General features: G+C 53.0%; 9 protein-coding genes across 9 annotated transcripts; 4 read left to right on the top strand and 5 right to left on the bottom strand.

Moving 5' to 3' along the window:
- Positions 1-470: 470 nt before the first annotated feature.
- PG985_008351 (uncharacterized protein) lies at positions 471-2320 on the bottom strand (the record flags this gene model as incomplete). The annotated part of the gene is made up of 2 exons (XM_066828119.1): positions 471-769; positions 796-2320. 2 exons carry the CDS (start codon positions 2318-2320, stop codon positions 471-473), a joined length of 1824 nt encoding a protein of 607 aa, XP_066683031.1.
- Positions 2321-3785: 1465 nt separating this feature from the next.
- PG985_008352 (uncharacterized protein) lies at positions 3786-4772 on the bottom strand (the record flags this gene model as incomplete). The annotated part of the gene is made up of 3 exons (XM_066828120.1): positions 3786-4295; positions 4360-4428; positions 4509-4772. 3 exons carry the CDS (start codon positions 4770-4772, stop codon positions 3786-3788), a joined length of 843 nt encoding a protein of 280 aa, XP_066683032.1.
- Positions 4773-7088: 2316 nt separating this feature from the next.
- Positions 7089-7274, top strand: PG985_008353 (uncharacterized protein; the record flags this gene model as incomplete). The annotated part of the gene is made up of 1 exon (XM_066828121.1): positions 7089-7274. One exon carries the CDS (start codon positions 7089-7091, stop codon positions 7272-7274), a length of 186 nt encoding a protein of 61 aa, XP_066683033.1.
- Positions 7275-8825: 1551 nt separating this feature from the next.
- PG985_008354 (uncharacterized protein) lies at positions 8826-10004 on the top strand (the record flags this gene model as incomplete). Its single annotated transcript, XM_066828122.1, has 2 exons — positions 8826-9424; positions 9551-10004. The coding sequence occupies 2 exons, from the start codon at positions 8826-8828 to the stop codon at positions 10002-10004; spliced, it is 1053 nt and encodes a 350-aa protein (XP_066683034.1).
- A 1332-nt stretch (positions 10005-11336) lies between these two features.
- On the top strand, positions 11337-15079 carry PG985_008355 (uncharacterized protein; the record flags this gene model as incomplete). The annotated part of the gene is made up of 3 exons (XM_066828123.1): positions 11337-11838; positions 12261-14682; positions 14737-15079. The coding sequence occupies 3 exons, from the start codon at positions 11337-11339 to the stop codon at positions 15077-15079; spliced, it is 3267 nt and encodes a 1088-aa protein (XP_066683035.1).
- A 1668-nt stretch (positions 15080-16747) lies between these two features.
- Positions 16748-17299, bottom strand: PG985_008356 (60S ribosomal protein uL24; the record flags this gene model as incomplete). Its single annotated transcript, XM_066828124.1, has 3 exons — positions 16748-17020; positions 17087-17199; positions 17278-17299. The coding sequence occupies 3 exons, from the start codon at positions 17297-17299 to the stop codon at positions 16748-16750; spliced, it is 408 nt and encodes a 135-aa protein (XP_066683036.1).
- Positions 17300-20185: 2886 nt separating this feature from the next.
- PG985_008357 (uncharacterized protein) lies at positions 20186-21760 on the top strand (the record flags this gene model as incomplete). The annotated part of the gene is made up of 5 exons (XM_066828125.1): positions 20186-20382; positions 20477-20576; positions 20648-20774; positions 20909-21528; positions 21743-21760. 5 exons carry the CDS (start codon positions 20186-20188, stop codon positions 21758-21760), a joined length of 1062 nt encoding a protein of 353 aa, XP_066683037.1.
- A 364-nt stretch (positions 21761-22124) lies between these two features.
- Positions 22125-23396, bottom strand: PG985_008358 (cytochrome c oxidase assembly protein CtaG/Cox11-domain-containing protein; the record flags this gene model as incomplete). Its single annotated transcript, XM_066828126.1, has 5 exons — positions 22125-22177; positions 22267-22384; positions 22447-22728; positions 22827-22896; positions 23146-23396. 5 exons carry the CDS (start codon positions 23394-23396, stop codon positions 22125-22127), a joined length of 774 nt encoding a protein of 257 aa, XP_066683038.1.
- Positions 23397-23868: 472 nt separating this feature from the next.
- PG985_008359 (amine oxidase) lies at positions 23869-25634 on the bottom strand (the record flags this gene model as incomplete). Its single annotated transcript, XM_066828127.1, has 3 exons — positions 23869-24817; positions 24873-25290; positions 25388-25634. Coding segments are annotated over 3 exons (1614 nt in total), but the record flags the coding sequence as incomplete, so codon positions are not given.
- Positions 25635-27025: the final 1391 nt, after the last annotated feature.

Here is a 27025-nt window from a genome sequence, read left to right on the forward strand (position 1 = left end):
AGATATCGGCATGAATCGTTGCTCGTGAAGAAACAAACTCAAGCTTGTCTCTTCTGGAAGTTTCCAGCGACATCAGCCAGCGATGTTACCACTTGTGCATAACAAGAGTAGGACACAGATTGCGTAACACATTCATCACCAACTCCTAATAGCTATAAAAACTTCCTTTTTCTTAAGTATAATAATTCTCATCAATCATTTGTAGTACATGTATAAGTGACCTATCGATCTGGTTCTACAGGGTGGACCAAACCATAGGCTAAGGTATATTCATTCCATTTTACACCGTTGGGGGAAACAACCACTCCCTCATCCAAGGGTAGGTGCGCGTGTGTGATGATACATATCCTCCTGCTGTCTCGCTCCGTAAGTGTATGTGTGTATAGATATCCAAAAACAAGGATTTGTGTTTACTGTATGTATGTCTCTCTCGCGTAAGTGTGTCATGGGCCGTCCGTCACTTTTCTTCCTCATTCCTTCCCATCCGTCCACCGGTCCCACGCCGTCCGTTTCCTCCCGCGGTCGCTGCCGGCGCCCTCGGCGTACTTGCTCTCCTCCTCCTCCCACTTGAGGCGCTCGACGCGGGTGCGGGCCAGGAACGCCCGGACAAACTTCCAGGCCTCCGTGTCGGCGAGGTTCCAGGCCTCGATGGCGTTGCGGACCGCCACGTCCTTCTCGGCCTTGCTCTTACCCAGGTCGCGCGCCCGCTTCAGGAGACCCGGCTCCAGCTTGTACTCGTCCTCCTTGGGGGGGGGCCGTCGTCGGCGCTCTGGGCCTTGAGCCGCCGCTCCGGACCCGGCACGGGCGTTTCCGACGTGCCCTTGTCGATCCCGTTGACCGGGATCGAGAAGCCAAAGTACCAGTCCAGGTCGTGCGGGACCGTCTCGTGCTCGGCCGTCAGCCAGATGGAGTGCGCCGTGGCGTATTCGTCGGCCACGGCCTCTTTGAACTTGAGGATGCGGCCACGACCGCCAAGGGGCACGCCGAGGTACTCCTTGGTCAGTTCGTACAGCCACCTGTCCCGCTCCATCGAGCGGCGGACCCAGCCAACATCAATTTCCTCCCGGAGGGAATCTAGAGTCGCCATGGTGTAGGGGTGGGGCACTGTGCCAATGTGGTAAAGACCGGAGTCGTTACGATATCTGGCAGGCGTGGAAAGCTTCATGGGTTGAGAGGCGACGCAAGGCGAGCACTTGGGCAGGTTCGGCGGGCAAGAAGTAGGCTCTGGCGTGTCACCACACTGCGAGAGCCATTCCGCCAACGACAGAGCAGGCTCAATCATATGGGTAGTATGAGCAGGCATGGGCTTGAGGACGGAAATACCCAAGGGGTGAAGGTCCTGCCATGTGTTGTGGAGGTGCGAGTTGACCAGCTGGTTCAGGCGCCTCAAACCTTCAGCGCGGTTGCGCCTGATCTCCTCCGCAACCTTGGGGTATTTCTCATCAATGATGCTGGGGGCGTAGTAGGCCAGGCCGTCGTGGGACTTGTCGATTTTGAAGGCATCGTTTGGCGCCGCATCAATCACATCCTTGGCTTCCTTCTTCTCGGGGCTTCGGAGTGCCTTGGTGACCGCATCGGTAATCTTGTTCTTTGGGCCGGCATACAATCCATTTCCGAAACCTTCCCACCTCGTCAAGTCAGGGTACTCCCCTCTCCGCAGATATGTCAGCAAGGGCTCCTCCCGCGCACCCATAGGGAGAGTCAGGTAGTCCGACAGCATGCCTCCGGCCATGTTTTCCCAAGCCAACCATCGCATCATGTTTGTCTTGAATTTGGGCTCGACCTCCTTCCTTTGCAGTTCATCGTACAACGGGTTGGCCATGGCCTCGCCAGCACCGAGGATGATGGGCTTAAAGCCTTGCGCCCACCAAGCCCGTCGCCATGTCAGCAGGAGAGCGCTCTCGGCCTCCTTGAGCTCCTTCTCCCTCGGGATCGTGGTGTCATAGTAGCAGTAGATCGGGGTTCGCTTCTTCAGCGGCGGAAGCAGCGACCGGTTCTCGTCCAGGGTGACGGACGAGGAGAAAGGCCTCAGCCAGTTCCAGTTGGAATACCAGGAGCTTTCGCCATCGGTCGAGTTGACCTGGACCGGCGGGTGGACGGCGGGCTTGAAAGGCTTGAGGAGACTTGTCGACAGGTGGTCTTTGAACTCCTGGAGCTTCGGGATCTTGGGTATCGAGGGCTTGTGCTCGGCAATGGACTTGGAGAGGCTCGGCCCCGTCGGGATGGCGCTGGGCAGGGTGAAGAACAGGGTGAAGAGGGCGAAGATGCCAATGGCCACGAGAAGCAGCGAGACGCGCCGCGGGGCGAACCGTATCGGCATCTTGAAACGCTGTGCTACTGAGCAATGAACAAAAAAGTGTTCGGATTGCCCATGCGCAGGCGGTGGCGGGAGATTATATGCCTTCGGCGGGTTCAATCCGAGAGATAGATCGGGCGGGAAATCTAGGTAGCAGCGCACGGGTCGGACGGCCACTAGGGGAAACGATTGAGGGCAGTTTGGCTGCTTGAAAGGACCGATTCGAAGGAATGAAAGAAGTTGGAAAACGGGGACTCTATCGATAACTCTTTTCGTAGTCCTGTAGGTTTGGCGATGCAATGGTAGCAAAGCCAAAGGAAAAATGCCCGTTCGTTTCAAACAGACCGCCCCCTTGATTTTGGCTGTTGGCGATGTTGGATATTCTTATCACCTAAGTAGTCGAGGTTCGTCTGATCTATCCTGTCTCGATTCAATGCGCCGGCAGGGCCATGGGTGGAAGCGCCCAGTAGTCAGTGGCGGTAGTGCATACTTGCTTGGCACAGATGGACTCGAGTAGCGCTCTGGCCAATCCACATGCAGGCAGCAGCACCCCACAATCTGTCTTGGGGGTTCTGTTTTGAGCAGTGCTACGTCAACTGCTGACTTTCACATCGAATGTCGAATATATTTTCTTCAATACGCAGTGTGTTCTGTCGGAAACAGACGAAGGTGAAACTAGCTCAATTTGACACGTATGATTCCAGAAGCTCAAGTGTAGTGCAATGTTCTTCTCAACACCCCCAAGACCAGTACCAAGACCTCCTGTGGCATAAAAGCAGCACTTAAAGCATCGAGGCAGAAATATTAGAAGCGTGTACACTGCTGTTCCCCTGGAAGCTGATGCGATACACACGTACTATTGTAATACACCACAAGGTTGACAATAGAACCTTCAAGCGTATAAGGGGTACCATAGTAATTTTACCTTTCGCTATACTCCGCACAAATGTTACGTTCGATTGGCGATGGCTACTGGGCCGGCGAAGGACATGTAGCTTGTGTACTAGAGATGTGATACGAGAGGGAGGCGGCGGGCTGTACCCAATCATGTTCTTCTCAAAAACGTTATTGATGTGATTGGGCACGACAGGAACTCAATTGAGTGTAAGGCTTCTCTCGGGAAGCAACTGCGCACGAGCAGGCGAGTATAACATACGAGTACCGCTTATTCACCGGTCATGCTTGCGAGTTAGGCCCAGTATTAAGAATACCAGTAAGTTTATAGATGATATATATATGCATTTGATGTTGAGATCTGTAAGCTAAAGACTGAACAAGAATGATACGGCATACAAAGCAGCACTCGCTTTACTTGAGCCACTTCAGGGAACCGGCAGGCCCGTTATTTGTAAGTCGCACCATTCGAGGATCCAGGGGGGAATAAAACAACACTATACCAATGTTGGATTGGCATGTTGAAGGCAAGCCGCGCAGCGAGAAACATGTAGACAAGACGGAACAGCAGATGAGGCCAGTCACCGAACCTGGCCTAAACGACGATGGTGTCGCCACCCATCTCGCCGCTGAGTTCCCGGGACGTTGGCCCTCTTCTGGGCAATCCGGGGGCCATAGTGGCCTGGGCATTTCCTCCATTCGCACCCGCGGCTGCAGGGGTGTCGTTGGGAAGGTTGCCATTACCGCCAGGCACGTAGAACCTCACTTGTCCCGGTGTGGTCGTCTCAATATAAGACTGCAAAGCGTTTCGTGCAGCTTCAACGACCTTGTTGGCATGGCTCAGGGCCTCCTCCAAAGCGGCAGCAGTAGCGTCGGACTGGCCATTGCTGGCAGAGACAGGCTTGGAGGTGCCGTTCTGTGACAACTTTGCGTCTCCGGCTGCTTTTTCCTCCAGCAGCTCTCTGATGTGCCCGTTGATCCACAGGCCTTCCAGCTGCTTCGCGCTCATGTCGCGAGCCCCGCTGATACGACCACGGCATGTCGGCTTGCCGCAGAGACAGTCGAATGGCTGGGCCATTTCCCACTCGGTGGATGGGTAGAAGAACTAGAATAGAGTAAGTTTGTTTATCCCGAACCAAGTAAGTGCGCTCTCTACAGGGGCTACCAACGGTCAATTCCTCTCCGGCTTGGATTCCATTGGGTCCGGCGATGACCTGCAAGTTGGCAGTGTCGAAGATCTACTTGGTATTAGACATGATTCTGTTCGTCAGTGCGGTGTAGGGGTTGCTGGGTCCAACTTGGACATGGTAGGACTGACCAGCGACGGTTCACAGGAATGGTTAATGTACAAAAGGTCGCTGTTCAGGTCCAGGTGTTTGTCTTTGCCGAATTGAACTGTAGCATAGGTTGGCTCATCACCAGTGACAAGGGTGCAAGGTGGAAACAACAGCTTCGCGTACAAGCCGAATGGTGGTAGCGAGACCTTGGACAAGCTCTTGGAGGTGAATTCATGCTCATTGATCATGACCTCCTGAATGTCAGGGTGAGAGGGCTGCTTCCAATGGGGTTTGAGGGGAGCCATGGTGAGGTAATAATCTGACAGCCAATATATATGGTGGAAAGCTAACACGGAGTGTCGTTCGTGGTTGGTTAACAACTTGTTTCGAGAACAGAGATTGGTCAAGTACGTGTGATTTGGCGAAGTTTCAAATAGCTGAGAAACTTTGGAGTCAGGCAAGGAGAAGGAGAACTATTGGAACTTGAGCAAACATGAGAAGGCACAACTATTAGCATGGCATGCCAGTCACATGTGTCAGCCAACCATCTTTGTCCCTACCTTGGAGACATGGCCTTTGTTTCCTGGTGCCTGCCTGGTCTGCTCGGCAATAGCTTGAACCTCTAAGAAGGCAGCTGTGGGGTTGACACTGCGGGGTTTAGTGTGAACTACTGGAGGAAAGGAGGAACAGCCACTGCGGCAAAGAGAGGAGCTGAGGAGAGCAAAAGGCAGGAGAGTGGCTCTTATCTCGAGTTCTTTTGCTGCTAGTAGAAACGGACCTATCACAGCGGCTCAAATTCCCACTTGGGCAAGACGGCCTGCAAGCCATCAATCAATCCCCGATGTCCGAAGAGGGGGGCAATTTGGGGGAAGTTGACTGCAATCCAGCCGGACAGTACTTGTAGAGGCAAGCCGGGCGCCGGGCTTACACACCTGATATGGAAAGCTGCAGGAACAAAACGTAGTGATGACTCTGATCCCATGTTGCGACTGTGATGAGCCGCGCTTACGTGCATCCCAACGTCAAGTATGTAAAAATAGATAGGTGAAAACGTGCTTTAAGTACTAATGCTCGTGCAAACCTTGAAATCGATTTAAATGTTACATTTCGAAGCTCCTCAAGTTCGAGATGGGTTCGAGAAGAGTTCGAGAAGAATTCGATTGTGGAACTCGCTTCGCTCAGACCCTCCCTTACCTCCAAAAGTTGACGGGTCATACCGACCATGAACAAGACTCACTCGTGTTTTTGAAACTGAAAGCAGATATCACTTTCATTTCGGATAATTTCGAATAGGGCCTCAACAGTCACCCTATGTCGCTATGACCCTATCGAAGAGAACTGACACTGTGCTGGGCATCAATTGACGCGTTTTGGATTCCTTACCCTTCTCCAACACGAGACCCTGAAGCACAATGCCGCAAACTGCTACCGCTCTGTGGGCAAGATTGGGTACGTGAAGTGCCGTGGTCTGCACTTGCGTCGCTTGCAGACAGCAGCAGCAGCGCTTGAGTTACCCAAAGGACCCAATGCGGCTCGGATCTTCGCATCACACGGCTAGAAAAGAGCCTCGCAGGATTTCATATATGTACGGTGGTTTCCATTGATCCTTGGCCCCACGCAATGTACGGTCCGAGTTGAATCGAACTGCCACTCCTTCTCCGAAAAAAATAGGGCCGTCCAGGAGGGGTTGCCAGGGTGCCATCCAATATCGACAACCTGTCAGATGACACCCCATGTCCATCTTCGCGTCTTCGATCGTCGACGGACCCCTGTCACTCGAGATATCGGATACCGGTCGTCGGATGACAAGCCAGCAGGCATGACATACGCACAGCACGGGATCATGCATGGCGGTTCGTGCGTTACATTCTGCAGATAAAACCCGAGCTTCTGATTGCCTTGGAGGCAAACCGCACATATCTGGTTAAATATCTCTTCAGTGGCACCACTTTCCCTGGCACCCTTGCTCCTTACAACCCTTATAATAGCCCTCGGAGGCCAATGATATGGCCCGGGTGAACGCTTGCTACGACGAAAACGAAGCACTAACTACACGAGCGGAGCGTCATGTCCCCGACGAATAGGCCCTGGCCACACTCCGCCGGCGACAACATGCCCGCCACCTCCTCGCTATCCCTTCGTTGAACAAACAAAAAGACGTAGCACACTGGTACCAACGCACCTCGGGCTCTCTTGACCGGGGGGCCAAACTCTGGTAGAGCACGTTTCATAGAGATCGCCAGCGTGGGATGTTCAACGCGCGCGGGCCCATAGGATGATCTCGCCCTACACCACCAAGCCATTCTCGCCATGTAACGCAGAAGTGACTTCATGTACCGGTTCGCTCGGGCCCTCTCGAGTTTGACCCAACGGGTGTGCATATTCTTTGGGCATCGTTATCCTTAAACCCAACCGTGCTGCATATAAATACCAGTGAGGGGAGGTGGTTCACCTGGTCGAGGATTGTTTCTTCTCAACAACACAGCTGCACCATACTGCCCGGCATCATCACAGCTACTCCCCATACATTCACGTATAGACCTCTAACCAGCCCTAGTACATGGGGCGTCTTCATCTATCAGACCAAAGCCCGAAATATCCGGAACAAAATTCACGCTACCATGTTCAACGGATGCAACGCAGAATTGTCTGGGGGAAACTGTGGACTGTTCCCCGAGGCCCACCTGAGTACTACATTCCCGGAGAACTTCAACGCTCAGTATAGACCTCACCCGCCACCGGAGCCGGAGCCACCGACCCCGCACCCTTCGGGTCCGAAGGGTAACAGGAACGCTTCCGCCGACTGAGCACGTTCGGGTGGACGACTACACGCAACAGCAACAATCATGTTTTCTCGAATTTTTGCTTTGGATGTTGTTTCTAGGATTTCCATGACAGCCATTTTTCACAAGTAAGATATGGTCCCGTCAATAGTCATCTCCCTTGGCTAACAACAGCCGGCGCAGAAGTTCTCGGATGCATTTACTTTGGAGGGGATCTGGAAATTGGGATATCCCATAGCGCGTCGGTCGGACTGGAGGATTTCCCCCGCTCTCCGCGAAGCAGTCCTGGTACGGCGGGGGCACGGCGGACGCTAGGATCGATAGTGCATGATGTAGGCGTGATGAAGGTCGTCGGTCATAGTAGCAAGCCACCCGCGGATATGTATGTTACGCTCTGCTGCATGCAGAGAGACCTGTCGTACATGTATGGTTCGCTCGTTGCCTCACTTCCAATCATATACCATTTCACCTTTAGGCATCTTGGAAAACTGCATATTTACTCCATGCAATCAAGAAGGACCGTGCATAATACGACCTGGCCGCCGACAGGACCGGTAGAATCCAATGCCACACCGGCCCAGCTATAGCTCCAGGTTCGGCATATGCCGAATGCAAGTGACGATATCGCCCTGTCAATGGTAAGAGTGATGAACGCACGCAGTAGGCCACATAGAACCAGCGGCGGGTTGGTCTGCTCATAGGTGCCTAATATGCGTTGATGGTCCATGCCGGCAGTCACTGTGCAGCGTGCGGATAGGTCTGCAGGATGGAATATGCCATCCTCGGAACTGAGATAGTTGGCTATAAGGTCAAAATGGCCATTTTGCCTGGGAATGAAGCAGGTCGGCAAGTGTTTGTTACGATGGTGATTATCACATGCTTTCCAATACACTCTTCGAGGGGGAAACCATGATATTTCTTTGGCATACGAACATCTTTACTTGATGGTGTCTGATAGCTCCTACATTCTTTACCGTACTGACGGTGAGATCTTGGTTCACTCCATGGCCAAGGGTAGATGTACCCCGTACCAGGACCCGCCGCGTGAAAACATGGTGGATCGCCACTTTCTGGGGCTGGACTGATGTCTTTGAGATAAATACAGATGGGAGGCCATGCTTTTGTTGATATGTGCTGCCTGGGCTTGCTTTTTCCACCAATAAAAGATGTAGGGTTTGCAAGTTAATGAGAATCAGCCAGTTGTACGTGCATGGCTTGTCGTCAACTGATGACATGCGACTTACTACCTATACTTCAGCCCATCGTCGCTCCGCAAAGGTATTTCCAAGCATCGTGTAAGTCTGATTGGTAATCCAAACTGCTTTGTTTCTCGCCCTAGGCTGACAAATTGCATTTGTTGTTGTGATATGATGGCTTCCAAGCCCCTAAATATGCCCCTACTGCATTGTTCGTATACTCCTGAACATTTTCGTATATATATAAACATGGGCGGCCGTTGGGCTAGCCGCCTCACAGGATAGTCCGGCTTGATCTCCATAACTTCATCACTACAATTGGATCTCAACAGTAAGAGAACGAGGTTCTATCAAGAGTTTGCTATCATTATATAAGACAATGGCGCCCAAGATCTTGATAACTGGCTTGAACGGCTACCTAGCCGGCAGGACAGCCGAGGCCGTGCTGAAGGCCGGCTACGACGTGCGAGGCACCGTCCGCCAACTCTCCACGGGCGACAAGGTCAAGGACGCCCTGGTCGCGATGGGCTACCCCGAAGACTGCGTCGAAGTGGTCGAGGTGCCCGACATGACAGTGCCAGGCGCCTTCGACGAGGCCGTCAAGGGCTGCCACGCCATCCTGCACCTCGCCGCGCCCGTGAGCGAGATCTACGGGGCAACGACGCCGCCCGAGATCGTGCGCAAGGCCACGAGCAGCACGCAGGGCTTACTAGACTCTGTGGTGGCCCACGCAGGGGGCGGGCTGGCGTCGGTCGTCTACATGTCGTCCGTGGCCGCCATGTTCGAGGTCGAGGCCGAGCCCCGCCGCCACGACGAGACGGACTGGAACCAGCTGGCCGAGCGCGCGGTCGAGGAGATGGGGACGGAGGCCGGGCCGTTCAATGCGTATTGTGCGGCGAAGACGGCTTCGGAGAAGGCGGTCTGGCGGTTTCGGGAGGAGAGGAGGCCGGGGTTTGGGGTGACTGCTGTGCAGGCTAGGTACGTGTTCCCCTTCATTTAGCTGCTCCTTCTTTCACTTTATTGCCATTTCGTCGTTCGAGATTGCCAACCATACATACCTAAGTACTCAAACTACCTAATCACTTGGCGATGCCCCTCACACAGCTACATCATTGGACCCCCAGTTGTTCCCTGGCCTACCAAGGAGCAAATCCACATCACCATTAGCCAGATCTGGCAGGTCGTCGCGGGCGTAGAGCCCCAGGCCCTGCCGACGTATCAGTCCTATGTCGACGTGCGCGACGTGGCGCGTGTACTGGTCTGGGCCGCGCTCCATCCCGAAGCGGCGGATGGGGAGAGGCTGCTCTGTTCGGCGGGACGCGGCGGCGGGCAGGCATTTGCGGATATCCTGGCTAAGTATGCGGACGGGAGAAAGGAGTGGGAAGGAGTTCGGCTGTGGAGGGGTAACCCCGGTCAGGGGTACACGGAGGGGTATGGGCCTTATCCGGGAGAGCTGTGGTTGGATGCTAGCAAGGCGGCTAGAGTGACGGGGCAGGACTGGATGCCGCTCGAGACCAGCGTCATTGAATCGGCGGAGTTCTTGAAGAGGTACTCGTAGATGTGTGTGGGCTCGAGCCTCTGAGGTAAAGAGGTCGAGTGTGCTTTGCCACGTGATGATCAAGTTTGAAAATTTAGGGGTTGGGGGTAGCTTCCTACCAGAAACAAGTCAAGGAACAAGTACCACCCACTATCGACCATTGAGGAGAGTATAGCCTCGTTGCCGCAGGATATAAGCTATGGAAGCTGGCTTCGAGCTTTTGGAAGTTATGTGCAGAACGCACTGCTTATCTTAATACCCCTTATCCACATACATGTCGTTTTCATAAGAGAACAAGCTCGGGTTTGGATCGACCAAGTTCGGAAATTCATAGGTATGAGGGCGATGCTGGTTCGAAACAACCTCTTCAATAACTTCTTTCAATGTAGAGGATATAAGAATGCCATCCATTATCAAGAAATACAATGCTGGTAGAGTAGAAAGTGATCTTTTGGGTCACACATAAGTAAATTTCCTGGTTAGACGGGGTATGCTATCGACTATCGGTGCAGACAAATTCGGTGCAGAGAGGTACCAATCCGGATTCGTCTATACTGAGATCGATTTTCTTGTGCGGCATCCATTGCTTGCAACAGGAAGTGAGCCGCTGGGTTGGCATCATTGAAATGGGTTGTGGGCCGCTTATTCTAGATGCCGGAAGCTTCTCATTCCAAAAGTCACATCTCAGTTTCCCTTGTGGGTGCGAATTTATCACGAAATCACCAAGCCCCGTATCCGGAGAGGCAACCGCGTTTCGATTCCGGAAGCTACATAGCCCGGTCCACAGTTGGCCACGAACCTCCATCGGGACGCTCTTGCACTTTGAACACTTGAACACCCATATCGTCCATTAATGTTCTTTCTCGCCTTTGGCAGTCACTCTGGACAGTGAGGTTCAGTTTTCCCATTGGTAACAGCGCCGGTGTCCTTCCTTGGCTGCCTTTCCATCCCATCTTTCATCCACCCTCTCGCCACAACCATCTTGTCTCTCTCTCATCTCCGTCTTACCAACCGACTACCCAACTTCATCTATCTCTCTCACTCAATTTTGCAAACTCGTCGCCTTCGTAGACAGGGCCTCAGACACTTGGAAGATCTTGTATGTCTACCATTCGCTACCCGCTCGCCGACTACTCTCCTTTTCTTGGTAAGTCTGACTTCGGCGATCTCCTAACTTGAAATTGTGTGCCCTACCTCGGTCAATGCAACCCTTCACAGCATGTCTTTCGATATGCCACCTACCAAGCTTCAGAGCACCTGTGCATCTCACTCGACAACCCTTCACTCTCTCCCCCTTCTACCACCCTATTGCTTTTTGGGAATCAGCAATGTGACAGGCGCCCCGTGACAATCATGGCTCCTCGCAGAACTCTTATCAAGAAGCTCTACAAGCGGTTGCGGACAAACCAGGACGAAGACGACTGCTTGACTGCGTATCAATTTGTGGAAATCAAGCACTACCTCAAGAATCACCGCCGCTGCCGTCACATCGTCATCAAGAACGATTTGCCACTGGATCATCTCGCTTGTTCTCTCCCAGACGACCTACCCAAATTTATCCTGTCACAGTTGGAAGCTCAGAGGCTCATTACTGACGATTCCAGACTGTCTGTCCAGGTTTGGTCCGCTATCCAGGTCATCTCTGGTTGCTTTAGCCGCGGTTCCTCGCCTTCCCGGTCGTATCCCACGCTTTTCTGTTGGCGCAGTCCCAACAAGCAACGCAGCTACTACATCTTCGCCCATCTGACACGCCCTATGGCCAATCGAAAGTACAAGGCAAGCGACTTGCTCGACTTGCGAGACGTACGTCCTAGCCAAGATATATTGGATCGAGTGCATCGGAACCCAGATGTCGGTAAGTGCTGCACTTGTGGCTTTGTTTGTGATTTCAGTTGTTCTGAGATACATATACAACATTGACCTCCTTTCCCTGCATTGAACACAATTTTGATGGCCAACGAACAATCGTTCATCTTGCCCCCATCCAAAAAGATCTCCCATTTCAAGCTCGGATTTCTTTTGGGTACTAAGAGCTCCCGCCCTAATGGGTAGCTTTATTTCGATCTGAAGCTCAATCGTCTTCCAATTGCACTTCTGTATCTCTTGTACAACTCACACGCGCTCCTCACCCTACCTTCAACAATCTCTTGTCCCGCACGTTTTTGGTCCACTGTTGACTCCCTTGTCTTTACTTCTTCTCACATCGAGGAAGGCAAGGGAAAACACATCATTCGCAGTTTTCATTCTGACCCCCCAGGGCATCGCTAATTTATGCAGCCGATGTTGTCACAGGTCTCAGAAGAAACAGCACCATGAGCGACAGTTCCAACGTCGCGATGGCACGTCGCCCTAAGAAGATCAAGGAGGAAGCATCGTCAACTGACAGCGAGGACCAAGTCCTGTTCCAAGGTCGAAAGGCCCCGCGTCCTTCGGTCATGAATGGAGATGCCTCATCAGATGCCAAGCCTCCACGTCGCACTGAGCCCGAACGCATCGCACATGAGCCTTTGTCTGCCCCAACTGGCCTTGCAGCACAGCAAAGCGAAGGATTCCAGCGCTTCTTCAAGGCTGTCGTATCTCCCACTCACGTTAGAGTGACGGCTGGTGGTCGCATTGTGCCCAACACTCGTTCCACAGCATCTCCCACATCCAAATGGGACAAGGAACTTCCCAATTCTGAGAACGACACCAACGACATTGGCAAAAGCAGCCAGCATGGTCAGCAGATGCCGGCTCCTGATCCCGCAACCTGTCAAACTGCACCACCTATTATGGCTCCTCCCATGGCCTCGCCTATGTACCCAGGCTTCCCTGCCATGTATCCTCCCATGGCTGGTCATATGCCGTACTACCCAATGGCAGGCGGCATGGGTTTTCCGTATCCGATGCCGTATCCCCCAATGCAGCCACCTGTCATGGCTGGCGGATCTCATGGTGCCATGCCACAAGTTCAGGTTCCCTCGCAAGCTCAGGTTCCTCCACAGGCTCAGGTTTCTCAGCAAGTAGAGAACCCAGCGACTGTACCAAAGCCCGAGAACCGACAGGACTCGAGAAAGCCGAAGCCAGCTCCGCTGAAGTTGTCGCCTCCAGAGCAGTTTGACCAAAACAGGCCATTCTACTACAACGGGCACCTCGTCTATCCTCCCGTGGGCTCTGGTCATATGCAGAGTCCACTCAATCCAATCACGCCAAGCCCATGCTTCCCTCATAGCTTTGCTGGCCACCCAGCGCTTGCTCGTGTTGGATCATTTGCTCAGCAGTCTTCAGCAGCCTCTTCTCTGCCAAGCCCTCACGTCATGCCTACTCAGACTAGCATGCCCCTGACTGCCAGTGCTGCAGTTCCTCAGCAGGTTGCTCCGCAAGGTCAAGGAGCTCCCAAATCGTCTGCATCGAGCCAGTTCCCTTCCAGTGCCCAGCCTCCGCCGTCTTCGATCAAGCCAAGTGAAATCACCAAGGTTCAGCTCAACTCCCTACGCTCACAGCTCAAGTACTACGAAGATCAATTGCAATACAATAAGCATCAGATTGACGAGGAAGAGACCAAGGGAAAAGTTACAACCATTCGTCAACTGATTCATCAGTTTGAGCACAACATTGGCATGCAGATGCATTTTGAAACATCCCAGCACAGTGAAAGCGACACCAAGAGCCCCAATGAGGCTCCAAACCCTGCGACAGAAGGCGCACCTTGCCAGACACCCTCACGCGAATCGAGCATGCAGGAGAGTGATGATGTGTCAGTGCCTCAGGTGCCGACGAACTCGGCAGCATCGAGCAGACTCAACAATCCTACACTGACCCATACACAGTCCATGGATCAGATTCGCCAACGTACAGTCAAGGAGCGACGTCAGGCTGCTGGAATCAACTCGTCTAAGGGTAATGATACTTCGGCTGCCTTGGATGCCCTTGTTGCACGCTTGAGTATGTCAGGTGAGGGCTCTAAGAAGAGCTCATCATTCATGCCTCCTGTTACTACCTCTTCATTTGAGCCTTCGCGAACTCCTTCTCTGTCGGCTGGAAACCCAACTGCTTTCGAGCCTAGCACCAATGCGATGCTGCACAACAATGTGCAAATGGAGAGAAGAAGCTCTCTTCTCCACCCCCAGCAGAGCCTTTGGCAAGACTTCGGATCCTACGTCGCTGGTGCAAGAGCTCCTGCGCATGCTGGGCTTGGCCACCATGTTGCGACTGGCGGTAGCTATGCTGCGCCGTATTTGGTTGGCCAGCTTCCCCAGGGAATCGCTCAAGCAGCTAGTGGCACCGACTACACGTATGCAAGAGAACTCACAGAGGAAGAAAAGCGTGCCCGTCATGTTTACTGGGGCCAGGTTTCCATCAAAGGCTCAGGCTTGCCCAAGTTCGATGGAAAAGACTTCTATCCCCCCACGCCTACCAAGGCGGCGTCTCCTGGTCCTGAACAGCCCAAGGTTCGCACTCGAGTGCTTCCAACTGGCCGCCCTGATGTGGACTTTGGGTTTGCAAAGCCGAAGCAGACTACAATCGATCCATTCCAAGCCGACAGAGACAAAGGCTCTGGAAAGGTCAGCCACGCTGTCCCGATTATCAACCCAGAAACTCGGGATCCTTTGGATTGTATCCAAACACCCAAAGCCAGCAATGGCGCCAAGTCATCTACTGCTGCAACCGGTGATCAGAAATCGCCCTCGCCCAGTCGCCGGATCTTTGATCGATCAAGGTGTGTATCGTCCCAGAGCTCATTTGATCCTTTACCCAAGCTAACCAGACATAGTACCAAATCCAGCAACGATCTATGGCATAGCATGCTGAAGAAGGGTACAGCCAGCGGTGTTGCTGTACCTAGAACAGTATCTTCGACCACTGCAACTGGTTATGTCCCTCCTCTGTCCAGTCATGGCAAAGCGTCACTCGGCCCTGCTTTTGTCAATGCCAATGGCCACGCCGCGCGCTCCCTTTTGGGCAAAGCTGAGCAGGATCCTGTGGGCATGCCCACAGAAAAGGTCGGCGAGAATCGGCCGCCCCAGAAGCAGGCTCTCAAGCAGCAGGACGATATTGCCGACTTGCATCAGCGAATGCTCCGCGATGCCGAGAGGCGGGGCATCAACTGGCAGTGAGGGGAAGTGGATTGGACCACATCCTTCACCCCAACAGTTATCGATTTCTACCACGAGCATGAGATGAGACAGATAGTCTCGACTTTAACGATGTCGTTCGATTTGGACCTGCCCTGACAAGACGGCGGGCATACACGAAACCGCGTTTCATCGGATATTCCATCATCGTTTGTACAATTAGCTTCATCTGTATGACCAAAGGTCCAGGTTTGCGAGGGCCGTAGCATTTGATTATTCTGCGTTGCATTGTTTTCGAGGATCAGATCCCGACGAGATTATGAGGAAAGGTTTGTGCTTGAGCTGGACAACCGAGCAAAGGCATGGCTCACCACCATATGCCAGCTATTGAGGATCGTGCTCAGCTCAGGTCATCACACCCAGTACTAGTTCATAGGACACGCAATTGACTTTATAGCTATTATATGATGATGGTTCTGCTTGAGCTGGTGGTTAAGTAGATGGTAAATCCAGAGATCGAGACCAAAGTAAACAAGTTTGCTGACATTATCCATGTGTGGTGGGAGCAAGGCGGAACCAACGATAGCGGTGATCTGTACATAATGGCCCAACATCAAAGAATGATTGCGAGGCCGTACTGACCCATCGCAAGGACGGCAGACTTGTTCTAGTCCAACTCCCTTGTGCTTCACCAAACTGCTTCGGTTGGGAGTTGCAACTGACAGCACGGGTCACAGGAAATAGGAGATGTAACGACGCTTCGGAATGCGAGTGCCGTATAACCTATTTTCGTCACATTACAAGGATGACCTACCAAATCCGAAAGGGAACAAAGAAAGTACAGAAGGGTACTCCGTACGAGGGAGGCATATGAAGAAATTGATTATATTGACTGATAGCATCTCGATTGAGATGTATTAAGGATGTGCCTCACCATCAAACTTCCAGCCTCATTGACCGAAGTCTACCGAGAAAGTCTGCAGGCGAGAGCTACGGCACCATGATTCATAGATTGGGCCGCTTTTTCGTTTGTTATTCGCCAGTCGTATAACTCGAAGACCACGGGTGTTTACTGGTCAACGCGTAGATATCCTGGCGGTGGTTTGGGTACATGTCAATGAATGCGATGACTGTCACGACCACTTACCTGAAAGCCGGCCCAGGGTACATGTTTCCGATCGATCAAGATCTCATGCCTGGGCCGATCAAGTATTCGATATAGAAAGCTAGATGAAGCAGATATATGATGAAAAGCCGGTCAAGTCAAAAGTCAAGTCACGAGTCGATGCAGAGCAAGCGAGCAATGAAGCAGGCTTCGGGATTGAACCTCCCATGGAGCATTTCACAGGCTATTGGTAGAAGCGAGTGAAATGGCCATTGTGTGTGCAAATGTTTCTCTTTTTTGGTTTGTGGCATCTAAATGCTGGAAAACCCAAGCCAAAGCCAAACCCTGTCTCCTCGTGTCGCTTCCAATAACCTTTTGGGGAGCCGAGGAGCCGAGTAGTCCGTTCCGCAGACGCCAGTGGTATCCTTTTTCCCTTTGTACCTCGTGTGAATGCCTTGCCCACCGAAGTGTTCGCATCGCAGTAGCGCTGCTTCATCCCCACAAGCTGGTCATTCCTCGTAGTCGTAAACCGGCTGATCTCGTGATTGTAGTAGAACGGAAGAGAGTTGTCGCAGCAGCCGCAGTAGCTAGATGGCAACAGCCGTCTAAGACTGCTGCTTCTTGCGGAGCTCACGGCCGATCTTGATGCGCTCCAGGATGTCCTCCCGGTCCTTGTCGAGCTTGAGCTTGGTGATGACGCAGTTGGAGGGGTGGATGCCCAGAGGAACGGACTGGCCGGAGACCTTCTCGCGGGTGACACGGTCGACGTGGATCACGTACTTGAGACGGTAGACGGAGGTGACCTTGCCCTCACGGCCCTTGCAACCGCCACGGACGATGGTGACCTCGTCATCCTTGCGGACGGGGATACTGCGGACCTGGAAGCAAATGCATGTGAGTACGGTGGGTTACAATGGCAATAAGCACATGAAGGCTCAACTTACGTTGTACTTCTCACGGAGCTCCTTGGACAGGGACGCGCTCATGATGTTGCGGCGGACCGAAGAAGGGGCGGAGAAGTGAGCCTTTCTCGACTTGCGTCGAGAGCTGGCGGTGCCTGGAAAAACAAGGCCATGTCAGCAAATTTGCGCGAAACAGCGACAGCAGCAGCAGCATCCTCAATTGACAAACGTACCGGAAGCCAAGTGCTTGGTCATTTTTGCTGTGGTTAGTCGAACGTGGCGGTGGGTGTTGACTGGGCGAGTTGCGTTCGAGAGGTGAAGGTATCGGAATGGGCAGCCAGCTTCAGATTTAGCGGAGAAAAAAAAGTTCACAGGGAGAATGGCAGAGATTCGGAATTTCCGCCCTTGTGTGGTGTGCCCTAACTTCTGCAAGTGGGTTGGTTGGGTTGGATTGGTTCTTTGGTTAGCGGTAGCTCAGCCACGCCAAGCCACATCACTTTTTTTTTTTCCAATTCCACTGTGGCTGATTTGCATACGGAGCTCTCCATCACAATTCCGATTAAAGCTGACTGTCTTTCGCCCCATTGTCAATCAGGCATTATAATGTACAATAGTTTGGTTGTCTTTCATCAATTAATCTGCTCAATCTGAGTGGATATACGTTCACAGCCCGCTTGGCTTAGTGGTAAAGCGCATCACTAGTAATAGGAAGCTGCCATTCCCCTGAAGGCGCAACCAACGACATGATGAGATCACTGGTTCGATTCCAGTAGTGGGCATTCTTTTTTCGACTTTTGAAATATTATTCCGAAGTTATTTTTCCCTTTCTTTTTCGCGTTTTTCTTTTGGGCTCTCTTCGAGTCTTGAAGACTGTCTCTGTCACTGACCGGTTCAAATTCCGTCCGTCCTCTTGACATATACCTAATGTCTGTTGCTACTTTAAAGAGTATTTTGACGGCACTCTGGAAGGCATGGAGATGTGGTTGGTCCAATGGCTCTGAGTGTGTGCATTTTATTTGCACACGCGCGAGATGGTCTGTATTGACCAGTGATATTAAATGGGGATAAGCAACAGTCTACAGACCACACCGTGACATCTACTCAAATGAAGCTTCAGAAGTCATCAATAAGCGGCAGCCTCCATGGCATTCTAACAGCGTCAGACATGCCATCGTCTCGCGTCAGCGACTGCGCTATCGAACAGAGAGTGTAGCGAATAGGGGTAATCCTGTAAATTGTGGGATAAGTCGTCCACATAGCTTCCCAGCCAGCTGGCCCTAGCCCACGGTGGTTTGCTCAACCCGGCATGGGTATAAAAATAACCACGGGTTTACTAACATATAACAGTCTCAAGATTAGATAATTCGCAGACGGATCGATAACAACGAGACATCAATCTTCCTTATAAAGATAAAGGGGTAAGCACACGCAAACCAGTAGAAAACGTAATAAGTATTGCATGGGAAGGCCGAATCCCTCGATATAACGGAACAGAATCCAGGGGGTGACCAGCGGTCCATTTGAGCAGACCAATGGGACGTATTCCTCGAGTGCAAGCCCGCAGTGCAGCGCATCCATTATCACAAGTCACACACCAAACAGATTGCCTGCCACCTCGACCTGCTGAGGGGGGCACTTAACATGCAATGTGGGTGGGGATGGCCCATTCATTCCTTCTGGATGATTTCCAAATACCCTGCCGACCGCGTGGCTTACCCCAGCGGTTCAGCGCGGCAAGCGCCCTTGCATCGAAATGTCTGTGTGCCTGTCAGACTGCCCGCCGTCACATCGCTTCCTTGCTACGGATGCAGCGGGGGAATGATTGACATCGATGTGCGATGCAACAAGATGGGAGGGTATGCTGAAAGGGCGAAATCCAAATATTAGGTATGTATTAATTCACCGCACTTGCCCGGAGCTCAAGGGTCACCAGGTTCTGCCAAGGTGGCACTGATTTTATGTTGCCCCGGAAGCGGGGCCAGTTGCAGTACCGATAGTTGATAAATCAGCTCATCGCAACTGCCGCCCGCCCAGGGTATCAGCCGTCTCGTTGCTCGAGGGGCAAGAAAAAAACTTTCTTTTGTTTCCGCTTCGGGGAACACGGCCAGTGTATTCCCCTCTCCAAAATTTCGACGTTTTGTGGAAAGGTGAACCGGAATGCATACCTGATGCCTGACCTGACATATGCACATGCAAAGAAGGGTGTGTGGTGTGGGTGGCATTAAATCCGATTACAATACCCATTACCAATGCAGGCCCGGGGCGCCTTTTCGCGCATCCGCAGTCCGCCATCTAGCGGGCTGGCTTGGGCTCAACTGGTCATTGGTGCCTTCGGTGCCTTCGATGCCCATTTTCTCCCCCTTCGCTTAGGGATGCGCATGACAGAGTATCCATACCCGCGCGGCCGCCAGAATTTGCAGGCCGAAAAGGGAACATTCCCACCCCCATCCGGCAGGAAACAATGTGTAAGTTGGGTGGGTGTTGCTTTTCTTTTGCTCTGCAACGTCATCTCAGACAGCTTGCTCCATGTGATTCCGCCGACGATTCCTCCTTCCCGTCGGCCCGTTTGGTCTCGTCACGGACAGGTCGGCTCTGCAGTAACAACAGGACATGGCAATCTGTGGGAACTATTGGGTCAACCAACCAAGCCGGCATGGGCCAAAAGTCGAGCCCGACATTGACAACGGCGGAATAGCGGCCGTTGCTAGCTCGATTGCTCAGCTGAGCTCTTTTTTCGTTTCTTTTTTTTGCACCTTACCACTATTAGCCCAAGCGACACTACAGTACCTATCCAACCCGACCAGGGGCATGGATCCTGATCCTGGGAGGGGGCAGTTTGTGCCTAGTATCCAGTATCCAGCGCCCGCCCCCATCCCCGTCGCTCTTGGTTAAGACGCCGGGGATGGGGATAGAGAGCTACGCTGACGATTCTTTCGGTCTGCGCCGCAAACAGTACGTACTCGGGGCCCTATACCATCTATCTATTCCCCGTTTCCCTGCCCGGCCTTGCTAGCTTGCGTCTCCTCTCTTCCCTTCTGTCCTTTTTTCCCCATATGCCGCCAAACCTGTCCGTGGTTTGTTACAGCTGCTGTTGTTTTGTTTGCTACCTACGGCCCGCGGAACTACGCTACGACCTTGAACATGGATGAACAGGGGCCCCAGCCGCCGGGGAATGTCGTCGCACATGCAGACCCTCAATCCTATCATTCGGCCGCGGAGCTGCCTCCGGCTAACACCCTCAGCCCCTTCCACATCCACCCGGTCGAGACTTTGAGCGACCTCGAGGTCGACTCCGGCCGTTCGGATACGGACTCCGCAATTGGCTCCGAGATTTCATCGTGAGTTCCTTGAGTTAACGGAGGCCATGCACCTTAAGCACAGTTAATGGGGGGCAAGCCTGGCTGACCGTTACGTTCATGTCGTCGCGTCCAGCATGTCCACATCTATAAGCCCGGCAGATTATCAGTTTAGATTTGAGGATGGGCGGCGATATCAGAGCTCGAATGATAAGTACCATTTGCCAAATGACATAGTACGTTACACAAGCATATATGCAGGTACCGACATATACAGGTCGCACAACAGCTGACGCACAGCTTGCAGCGGGAAATGGACCGGCTAGAGCTGCAGCACCTTTTGTGGATGGAACTGCTGGGTGGCCGCCTCCATCTCGCACCGCTGCAGAAGATCAACGTGACACACGCTCTCGACGTCGGTTGCGGTACTGGCAGTATGCAACCATTCATTTTCATACCTTCGTATTTCCCTTCTGTTCGCCCATACCCGAAAAACATGGTGAAATAAACGACATGCACCGCGTTTGTTCGAACCAATAACTTACATGACCATCGCGGCAACCAACAGACTGGACAATAGAGTTCGCTAGCCAGAACCCGCATGTGCAAGTCATCGGGACGGACCTGTCGCCAATCCAGCCCGAGTACGTACCAGTGAACTGCACCTTCTACATCGACGACGCCACCAAGGACTGGTCCTTCCACCAGCGCTTTGACTACATCCACGTGCGTATGCTCACGTTTGGCATCAACAACTGGGAAAACTTCATCGACCAGGCCTACCAGTACCTGCAGCCGGGCGGCTTTCTCGAGCTGCAGGAGTGGAACGTGCCGTTCGAGAGCCCCGACAACTCTCTGGAGGAGCACCACGCCCTCCACCGCTGGACCGAGCTCATGAGCCGCGCCTGCTCCAAGATCGGCATCGACCTCCGCTCCGCCGGCGAGCACGCCGACCGTATGCGTTCCCGCGGCTTCGACCATGTCGTCGAGCGCCGCCTCGGCGCGCCCATCGGCCCCTGGGCCAAGGGCGAGCGCCAGAAGCGCATCGGCTGGATGGGCCGCCGCGACCTCCAGGAGGGCATCGACGGCATGAGTAGCAAGCTTTTCAAGCTGCTTGGCGAATGGAATAGCGACAGGGAGATGGAAAACTTCTTGGCCGAGGTCAAGGCGGATGTCAACAACCCTCACGTGAGCTTCTTTCTCTCCAAACCCTCCCGCTTCTTAACACTAGCGAATGCTGATGCTAACTTGCGTTCGTCTCGCAGATTCATGCTATTGTGCCATTGTAAGTAGACGAACCGAGCTAAAACTGCTACTTACCCTTGACAGCAGGCAGAGAACTGTTACTTAATCTCGTCTTCGCTATACTAACCTACCTCTTAGGACTGTAATTGTTGGACAGCGACCTTTCGATAGCTAACTGGCGAATTTTGTATATATCAATTTGTGTATAAGGTATACGGAACATGCCAATGGGGTCTGCAAATACTGCAGTGCTGGTCCTGATCTTGGCTAGGACACACGAAGACTGCCCCTCTATAAGGGGATGGGTGTGGTACATATTTAAGGGGAACATATATATGTAGACTTGAGGGGAGGCAGCCTGTCTTTTTGCGCTTATTGACCCTTAGCTGGGCTGGAGGCGTACATATATGATCCCATCTTCTGTACAGTTTAGATCATGCCTTAGGTATCGCTGATACCCACATCTTCTGTTATGATGTTTATGGTACATATAAATTTTGACTAGTCCGGCCAGATCCTCACACCGCGGAAGTCTCAAGCTATTTATCGACGATAGCAGTCTGGAAGTTTCCGTGATCATCATACCTCGCCTCTGTGATTCATGTCAGTCAGTATATGCAGCTTACAACCAACCAACCACTGCCCTTGAACCAAGAGCAGAGATATGGAATATGGACCTACTGAAGAAGGTATAACTCAGCGTCACCGTCTCGACGCCGCGCATGTTGAGGTCATTGAGCATGTCCGGGTCGAGGTAAAAGAAGACGGGCATGTCGACCGTCTCGCCGGCGTTGAGGCGCTGCTCCTCGAAACAAAACACTGGATCTTGGAGAAGTAGGGCGCCGTCTGGGCGGGCGTGACGCTGTAGGTCGCGACGCCGATGATGTCCTTGTCCGAGGTGTTGGTTGCCGTGTAGAAGGCGAGGGCGGTCTCGCCCGGCAGCACGCGCACCTCGCGCTGCTGCGGCGTGAACTTCCAGGGCAGGATGTCCGACACCGAGGCGTTGAAGGTGACGCGGATCCGCTTCGCGTCCGTGACGGGGACGAGGCGACTGGCGGGGTCGAAGTCCGGGTCCGACGAGTCGGCGCCGCCGTGGCCCGGGGCGCGGACGGGTTGGCCGCCCCAGCCGGTGGTTTGGCAGATCTGGGATTACACACACGGGGTTAGTCTTCTTGGTTCCTTATGGCGGAGAGCGAGGTATTGGGGAGGGTAGGAGTTGCGATGGAGGGGTCGCCACATACCATCTTGTACATGGGCACACTTCCGTACGAGAAAGCTACCGTTCCCAGGATGACGCTCAGTGTGTAGTACCTATACGATTCCACCAGAGTCAGCCAGCATTCATCAACCGCTGTAATCTTCACGGTATATCCCCTCTCCGTCCCATCCAGCCCAGTCGCGGCTGTGCGATCCGATATACCCTTCCCCACCAACAAATTGTGCCAGACGAAGACCGTGGGCAGGATCTACCAACTCTTTCCCCCCTCTTCTCTCCCTTGCAGCTCTTCACCCCAATGCACCATCCTAACGTCGCCGAAGTGTAACGAGAGCACCACCTACATAGTCGTCCGGTTCTTGTACCGGTAGAACTCGTGCAGCTTCTCCATGCGGGCTCCGTGGGCATCCTGCGCCGCTTTCTTGGCCGTGCTATTCGAGACCGTCCGCCGCTGGGCCGCGCCTCCCAACTGTTTCTGCGGCCCGCGCGTGGCGTTGAGGGCCCGCCGGCACGATGAGCAGGCCCATTGCGACGTGGCCGGCGACCGGAATGTGTTGCGCAGCGACGCCGCTATCGTTCGGGGGAAGGCGTTCATGTTCGGCTACCGTATAAGGTTGGTTTGTCGCTTCTTCAATTGCCGCCTGCTGCCGGTCGTCTTGGTCGCCCCTCGAGAGCGAACGGAACGAGGGGGGTCTCGTAGTCTGTTTAGGGCAATTGGTTATACACCGTTCCCCAGGTGTGATGTCGTTCGATGATTGCTAGATGCTGTGCCCGGGAGCGAATTATTTTTGGGGTACGGCCAGTAATGGAGCCGGTTGCAGGGGTAAGCTTCTAAAAATTCGGGGTCTGGCGATCTGCAAAGGCCGACCGAGAGTGCATTCATTGGTTGGAATCCAGTTCCGCCCGTCTGGGACCCCCAGCCTGAGCAACTCGATGACGCCCGCAACATGGGACGGCATCTCAACTGACAAAGGCAGGTTCAATATTCCGATGTATACAAGTGATGCTGTTATTTCCATTCTAGATATGCATAATATGATATTTACAAGACGCCAACCCGACCCAAGCTATGCCCTTTTCCTGTCCCCGTTGACCAATGCCCGCCTGCTCCTGATTGTGTTGTTCGTTGAATTCGTAATGCGTTTGGCGTTGCTTGGTGCAACAATCCCAGAAAACACCCTTTCGAGTATCTGCACAATAAACACCTGGATCAAAAGGAGTATCACACGCACGAAATGGTCCCTCATTCCAATGCGCGGTTGGCGGCCTCGGCTATAAGTAGAATCAACAAACTCGAAAGGTAATTTGGCGCCCAGGTGTTCCATTGCAACGTGCAACCCGCTGCTGAAGCCATCTTCGTGGAATCCGTATTTGGTCCAAGCACCTGCATAACTGATACCGCGCTTGTTTTGGATGCGGTGCAGTTGGTTCTGTGCCCGCACTGCTTCGGGGTTATACACGGGATGCGAGTACGAATATCGTCCTTGTACCGTATCACTTCTTGGCTCCTGTAGCGGGTTGAGTGTTACCAACACGTCGCCGAACGGCCCCCTAGGGATGTGCTGTAGGATGTTCATGTTATATGTCAACGAGACCTTATCGACGTCTCGGCCAGTCCACGGATTCGAAAGCGTGAGGTAGTTCCACGCGGTCCATGCCTTCTGTTGCGCCGGGAGATGTGCCACGTCTGAATGCAGTACCGCCGTATTCTCGGATGTCTTAAATGCCGACATGATGGCTTTCTCCTCTGCTGTGGCCGATGGGCCAATGATCTGGTAGGCCTGATCTCCGTGGGTGGCCAGGATGACATGGTCAAAAGCCTCCATCTTGCCGTTTTCGAAGTGCAAGCGCACCCGACCATCGTCGTCGTTCGCAACGTATTTGACGGCCGTGTTGAGGAAGAGATGATTGGAGGGGAACCCTTTCACAACCGCGTCAATATAGGACTTGGCTCCATATTCCAGGGTCAGCCAGTCGGGCCGCGCAGCAACCGTGGATAGTAAGTGGTGATTCCACCTAATCAAGTTAAGTTAGTTTATGAGCACCGGTTGTTGAGTTCAGGCTCACTTACATGAACCGCACCAGGGTCACTGCCGGAAACTCGAGGCTGCATTTGTCTGGGCTGGTGCTCCATACGGCTGCCGTCATAGGTATGAGGTAGTCGTCCTTGAATGCCTCCGAGTAGCCCTCTCTGTCGAGATATTCGCCAATGGTGGTTGTCTCGTCGACACCTTTGACGCCATTGGTCTTGGCTTGAGCAGGGCCATCAGCATCAACTTTCAGTAAGTCCAGGGCAAACTGATTGAACCGGACGATGTCAAATATCATTCGCCAAAACCGGGGCGAGAAGAAATTCCACCTTTGGCAGAAGATGGCGTCAAGGCTGGTTCCTGCCCACTCGAACTTGCCCCGGTCCCTAGAGACACTGAAGGTCATCTCCGTCGGGATCGTCGGCACACGGACCTTCTTCAGGAAGTTGATGAAGTTGGCTGCATTGCGTTAGTCCTGTGGTATATAGACTTCAGTCGCTCCCCACCGTGGAGGCATCGACTGAGTTGACCTCTTAGAGTATACAGGCGGGCTTACGGTAGGTGGCCTCGTTCAGCACGATGAAGCCGGTGTCTACGAGACATCTGAATTTGTCCTGCTTCCACTCGACGGTATTGGTATGGCCGCCGAGCCGGTCGGCGGCTTCATAGAGGTATACATCGTGGTGTGTCCTATTCAGAGCCCATAGCGACGCTATACCGGCCGAGCCGCTACCGACTATAGCGACTTTCTTCCTAGGAACCCAATTAGTTGATGATGTCACGGGCATTTGGAAAATCGGTAAACTATGTTTGGGAAGGACGTTGAAGACCGAGTCAAAACGGGCGTATATAGCTAGGAGCTAAACTGCAGGGCTGGGAAGGACTAAGGCAAGGTACTGGATACTGGGTCCAAATCACGAGGAAAAAGCCAAGAAGCCGAGGATGGATGGATGGGTAGACAGGAGGGCGGTGAAGTGAATTGCTGGAGCTGAATCGCGGAGCCCCAATTCATAGTCATACGAGATAGTACAACACATTATGACAGTCCCGCGTCAATGGCGGCGACCCGAGGGCGGGCATGGCGGGAAGAAATGGCAACATCCACCCAGCCAATGCAGGCAGCTGGGCCCTGGCCCTCATGATGATGCAATGGCAGGCGTGAGACATGAGATTAAAGCCTGGGGAAACTTACATTGATTGGCTCTGATGCATCTTGGACCTGAGCGCATCAAAAGTTTGGCAGAATCTCGGGCGAACGATTGATAGCGAGTTGCAAGTATTGGCTGATAGACGGATTTCCAATGGGAGAGTTGATGCGAGGCAGAGAGAGCTCAGAGCTCAGAGCTGAATCCGCGACAGCTTGGTACTTGGTTACCTGCAAACTGGGAGCTCAGCTGTGCTTGCTTAGCTTCAGAAGGAGCTCCCGGCTGGAATGAAACAGGCAAGTAGTACCCATTGTCGGACCCAGTGACCTCCTTTTCGCGGGTCGGGCACTGCCCAGGCGCTCGGACGACGATCATTCAGTTGCTGCTACTAATAAGCATGTGAATTCCACAGCCGCCCATCTCCTATGTTTCAACTTGAACGCCGTCGTAAAATCCACAGATAAGAATAAATAACGTTGGCGGAACGGTCAATGGTCAACTCAACACATCATGACCACCAATCCGAGAGATGGGTAGCACAAGCCTCTCTTCCCGATTCGGTGCCACCCCATAATTTGCACAATCCAATGAGAAAGGGGGGCTTCGTTTGGTATCTCGGGAGCATTGAAGCCTGTACGACGCATCGCAGATCAGGCAGAATTGCATCAAACATATGTAGAAGGAAAGGCACGTTTGCAATCTACACGTTGCTGCCGCCGCACCCGGCGCATCTCTTCTCATCATGCAGAAACACGGCTACGGCATGCTAACTCTGCTGGCAAATGCAAAGTGGTTCTCTCACACATTACGATTCATCAGATATTCAAGAAATGTCGGCACTCAACGGAGTCGAATACTCACAGGCGGCAAAAGTCACCTAATATTCAATTCTTAGAAGCTCCATTTTGTCTGCCCGGCTATTTTCAACTTCATGTCCGTGAGAATCGGACAAGAAGCCTATTATTTCTGCAACCGGGGGTAAACTTTCTGGAGAGGAAAAGAAAGAGAAATTCCAAGAAGCCCGCCAGCGAGTTCGAGTTTTCTACTAC

Source organism: Apiospora marii (genome assembly GCF_038362585.1).
Source record: "Apiospora marii strain CBS 49790 chromosome Unknown utg000005l_segment0_segment0, whole genome shotgun sequence".
Lineage (NCBI taxonomy): Eukaryota > Fungi > Ascomycota > Sordariomycetes > Amphisphaeriales > Apiosporaceae > Apiospora > Apiospora marii.